This window comes from Propithecus coquereli, unplaced genomic scaffold (assembly GCF_000956105.1).
Source record: "Propithecus coquereli isolate 6110/MARCELLA unplaced genomic scaffold, Pcoq_1.0 Scaffold624, whole genome shotgun sequence".
NCBI classification, from domain to species: domain Eukaryota; kingdom Metazoa; phylum Chordata; class Mammalia; order Primates; family Indriidae; genus Propithecus; species Propithecus coquereli.
Genome location: NW_012152219.1, coordinates 354049 through 359241, shown reverse-complemented (window position 1 = coordinate 359241; position 5193 = coordinate 354049). Strand labels below are relative to the sequence as shown.

The following is a 5193-nucleotide window of genomic DNA, read 5'->3' as shown; positions in this document are numbered from 1 at the left end:
AGAAAGAAAGAAAGAAAGAAAGAAAGAAAGAAAAGAAAGAAAGAAAAGAAAGAAAAAGTTGGCAGAGAAAGAGACTGGAATGGAATAAACACATCAGTAACTGCAGATAATGAATCAGTAATAATAATCTCTGTATTCTGAGACTGAATGTAGAAATAATGAATCCAGGTACTTTGTAAACCAGAGAAAAAGGAAACCTTTTACACCTATATTCTGTGATAATAAAATGAGGAACCAAAGCAAGAGTAGCAGAGATAGTCATATATAAATGTATGGTTCATGAGGTGCCAACAGGCCTCACATTTTTGTTATTTCATAACTTTTGGGCATACTCCTGGGAGAGTTTTTCAGAGAACTTATCTTAAAAGTATCTAGAGAAATTCAGAAATTAATTTTAGTCCATTTTTTGTGTCTATAACACGATATCACAGACTGGGTAATTTATAATGAACAGAAATGTATTGGCTCAGGGTTCTGGAGACCGGGAAGTCCAAGATTGAGGGGTGGGCATGTGGTGATGGCCTTTTCGCTGCATCATCCCATGGTGGAAGGGCAAGGAGAGGGCTAGAGAGAGAGCAAGAGGGGGCCAAGCTTGTTCATTTATAAGAAACCCACTCCTGAGATAATGACATCAATCCATGCATGAGGGCAGTGACCCCATGACCAAAACACCTCCTCCTACCTCCCAGCATTGCTGCATCGGCAATCAGGTTCTGACACATGAACTTCGGGGGATATATTCAGACCGTAGCATGAATCTAATAGAGTTACAATTCCAGTGGTTATTTTTCAGTGTAAGAAATAATTAATAGAAAAACGTTTTATGTCTTGTTTCTTCCTTTTCTTCTAGGTCTATAAAAAGTAGTTGCATGTAGAGAAGCCGGATAAGAAAGGCTTTTGTATATGCTTAATTGCGCAAATGTCAAAGCGTATGTTGTACAACTCCACTACCTGCTATTTCGGACCTAGAACTTCCCAACTGTATCAAATGTTAAATTTTAAGTTTCACTTAAAAATACACTTATTGAAAACATATCCTTTTGATTCACCCATGCATTTTATTCAATATTCAATAAATAGTAAAGGCCTGTGATCTCCTGATATTCTACTGAGCATAGGATATACATCTATGAACAAACATACAGGATTCTGGAATGCTGGGTATTATATTTAATGAGAGAAACAGAGTATAAACTAGAACATACAAAATAATATCATCATTTTCAGTGGAAAATGCACTATGAAAAATTAAATAGATGTTATGAGAGAGAAAAAAAAGAGCTTTTTAATTTATTCAAGAAAACAGGGAAGAGCTTACCTTAAAAAAAAATGTGTTATATTCCAAGGCGAGGATGGACTGTGACCAAAAATGGATATGCAATACAAATACCTCAAATATTGTTCTGAATATCTTAATGAATTATTTTTGTTGGTTGTTTAAACAGATTAATACCTCTATTTTACTAGTACTCTGCACATACAAATTATTTAAATAGCAGTGATATGATAAATCTAAAGGATTGAATAAAACATATATGTTTTGTAGGAAATTCCAAATGTATTAAATATGAACACTACAAAGGGATTAAAGTACCAAAAGTAGTAGATACAATTTTTGAATGCCTACTGTGAAACACTGTGCAATATTCTAAATATGTGCATATAGTTTGAGCCTAATTTATTTCTCACAAAAGCCCCACATGGAAGATACTACTATTCCCATTTTTTTAGTAGGAGAACTGCATGTTACTGAGACTGCGCAACTTTTTCCATGATCATACAGCTAGTACGAAAAAAAGCAACACTATAAAAACCAGGGATTATCTGATTACAAGGCCACCATTTTTCCTTCTTTCTTTTACTGAGATTTTCAACATAGCAAAAGAGTTTGAATAATGTGGGAAAATTGGAAAAGTGAGATTTGAAATTGGAATCATGATTAGCTTGATAAAAAATGTTAATGACTCAAATCAAACATATTAAACTAACACACTTAACCCTTATTAAAAGAGCTTGTTGGTTTTAATGAGATATTTTCAACTATTTTCTTGAGCAGCCTGTAAGAATACAATCCAACATGTTTCAATATTACTTTCCCTCTTAGTGGGTACTTGTTCTTTCAATGCTGGTAAAAACCCTAAGATCTAAATACATTGATTGACAATTTAGAGTTGTTTACTCTTCTTTCATTTTTATTATACTTTCTATTCAGGCTTAATGCAACACTAGTAGTGCTCTATGAATTTAAAACTAAACGAATGAAGAATCATTTGTATGCTCTAATTCTATTCTAGATATTTTATGATAAAATCTCTTTTATTTCCTGTTGTCGGTTATCATTTCAAAACAATAACTGATCTATTTACATTCATAATCAGTTTCCCTGTACACTAACAAGATGGCATGCAATCTAATTATGGGCTATATGGATTTTTAATTTTATTTAAATTCCTGACTGGAGATGACCTGAAGAAACGATAGTGATGGTTTCAGGGCTAAGGTTTACTCTACTGCAATGCACAAAAAAACCATATTTGTATTTATGCAAATTCATCTTGTTTTGTATTTCCAGAACCTCGACGTACTGGCTCACCCGCATCCAGTCTTTCCTCTACTGCAACGAGAACGGCCTCCTGGGCAGCTTTTCCGAAGAGACGCACTCGTGCACGTGTCCGAACGACCAGGTGGTCTGCACCGCGTCCCTGCCCTGCACGGTGGGCGACGCCTCCGCCTGCCTGACCTGCGCGCCCGACAACCGCACCCGCTGCGGCACCTGCAACACCGGCTACATGCTGAGTCAGGGGCTCTGTAAGCCCGAAGTCGCCGAGTCCACCGATCACTACATCGGCTTCGAGACCGACCTGCAGGATCTCGAGATGAAATACCTGCTGCAGAAAACGGACAGACGAATAGAAGTCCACGCCATCTTCATCAGCAATGACATGCGCCTCAACAGCTGGTTTGACCCCTCCTGGCGGAAGCGGATGCTTCTCACCTTGAAGAGTAACAAGTACAAGTCAAGCCTAGTCCACATGCTCCTGGGTCTCTCCTTACAGATTTGCTTAACTAAAAACAGCACGTTGGAGCCCGTGTTGGCTGTTTACGTCAATCCCTTCGGGGGCAGCCACTCGGAGAGCTGGTTTATGCCCGTGAATGAAAACAGCTTTCCGGACTGGGAGCGGACTAAGCTGGACCTCCCGCTGCAGTGTTTCAACTGGACGCTGACTCTGGGGAACAAGTGGAAGACATTCTTTGAGACCGTGCACATCTACCTGAGGAGTCGCATCAGGTCCAATGGGCCCAACGGCAACGAGAGCATTTACTACGAACCTCTGGAGTTTATCGATCCTTCCCGGAACCTGGGCTACATGAAAATCAATACCATTCAAGTGTTCGGCTACAGCATGCACTTCGACCCTGAAGCAATTCGGGACCTGATTTTGCAGCTGGACTACCCCTATACTCAGGGATCCCAGGACTCAGCACTTTTGCAACTGCTAGAGATAAGAGACCGTGTAAATAAGCTCTCACCACCTGGTCAGCGTCGTCTAGATCTTTTCTCTTGCTTGCTTCGTCATAGACTCAAGCTGTCTACTAGTGAAGTGGTGAGAATCCAATCTGCCCTGCAGGCGTTTAATGCCAAATTGCCAAACACGATGGATTATGACACGACCAAATTATGTAGTTAACCGTAAATGTCAAGCACAACCCAAAATCTTGAAGGAGTTTTTACAGTGCTTTTGTGGAACAGTTTATGTTTGGAAGAGTGAATTTAAATTGTCTTTTCAATATCTGTCTTATATCAGTCAATAACATTGGATGGCAATTTACACACATGAACTTGCTGACAATGAATATATTATACTGCAGTTTTGGTTTATGAATGAAATAAATACTGACACCAGTCTAGAAGACATTCTACTTTTTACAATAAATTTCATTTGTAATTTTATATGTTCCGTGGCAATGCTTTTGTGCATTACATCCTCTAGAGGGAACATAAAAAGATACCAATAAAATTTTGTAGCTGAACAGTTATTAAAAAGAAGCGCTGTGGGATTCTTTTTTTCCACAAAATGAGTTCTATTTCGATATAGTTTGTTAGAACCTCAGGAAAATTCACCAAGATTTTTTAATACAAACATTTGAAGGTCTTTTCAATTATCATTATGGAAAACCCACCTAGGTAGAACACTTATTATTCAATTACATTTTTCGGGTTAATAGCACAATGGCAGTGGTATGTTTATTACCCATATTTAGAAACCAGTCCTAAAGACACATTCATAATTAAAGTAGTCAGATAAACTAATTCTCAAGTAAATATCAGAACATTTCAGAAAACGTGAAGAAAAATCAGTGTGATTATGAGGCATATCATGGAGAAAGCAAACCCTTAATTTCCTTAGCAACTTGCTATGCCATTCTTTTTCTACATTCTAAGAACCAATAATCAGCATACTCTGCATAATCATTTTCATTTCAAGTCCTGAAAACCTAGTTATTCCAGCACTTTACCAATGTCAATAAAATAGTATTTCTAGAATTCACAAACTGTAATGTAATGATATAAAATAAATGTTCAAATAACTTGTTCAAAGGTAAATAGACATTTTTTTTTCTTGCAGAGAAATTACTATTACTGAAATATATTTTGAGGGGAAAACTCTTTCAATATAAAACTAATTTTTGTTTAAACCTTTGGTTTGAAAGTCGAGTTCCCATATTATCCATGATGTAATATTAAATACATTATTAGTCTTTTTTCTATAAGCTTTTTTTATTTTTTTATTTTTTTATTTCAGCATATTTCAGGGGTACAAAGATTTAGATTATATACATTGCCTTTGCCCCACCCAGATCAGAGCTTCAAGCATGTCCATCCCCCTTTTGTTTAGCTGTATGGCTGTATCTGTAAAATGTATTTATGCTACTTATCATTCAGCTCTTGTTTAGATATTTTATAAATATTGTCTTATTTTTTAATCAGATGCATTTTCCAGGCCAGTCTAGCTTTCCTGTTGAGATCGTGAAGACATTTCTTAGGACAAAGAAAAAAGTAGGTCATGACATGGATGAAAAAAAAAAATAAGAGAGATGACAAAAATGTCCAGATTCTTAGGCTATTTGTTTTTAATTCAAAAGCATTTTAAGAACAAGTAGACAGTTAAGACAAGAAATACTTATTACAAT

General features: G+C 36.6%; 1 protein-coding gene across 1 annotated transcript; it reads left to right on the top strand.

The window, feature by feature from the left end:
• Positions 1-2572: 2572 nt before the first annotated feature.
• LOC105822624 (BMP/retinoic acid-inducible neural-specific protein 3) lies at positions 2573-3952 on the top strand (the record flags this gene model as incomplete). The annotated part of the gene is made up of 1 exon (XM_012659641.1): positions 2573-3952. A coding segment is annotated over one exon (1117 nt), but the record flags the coding sequence as incomplete, so codon positions are not given.
• Positions 3953-5193: the final 1241 nt, after the last annotated feature.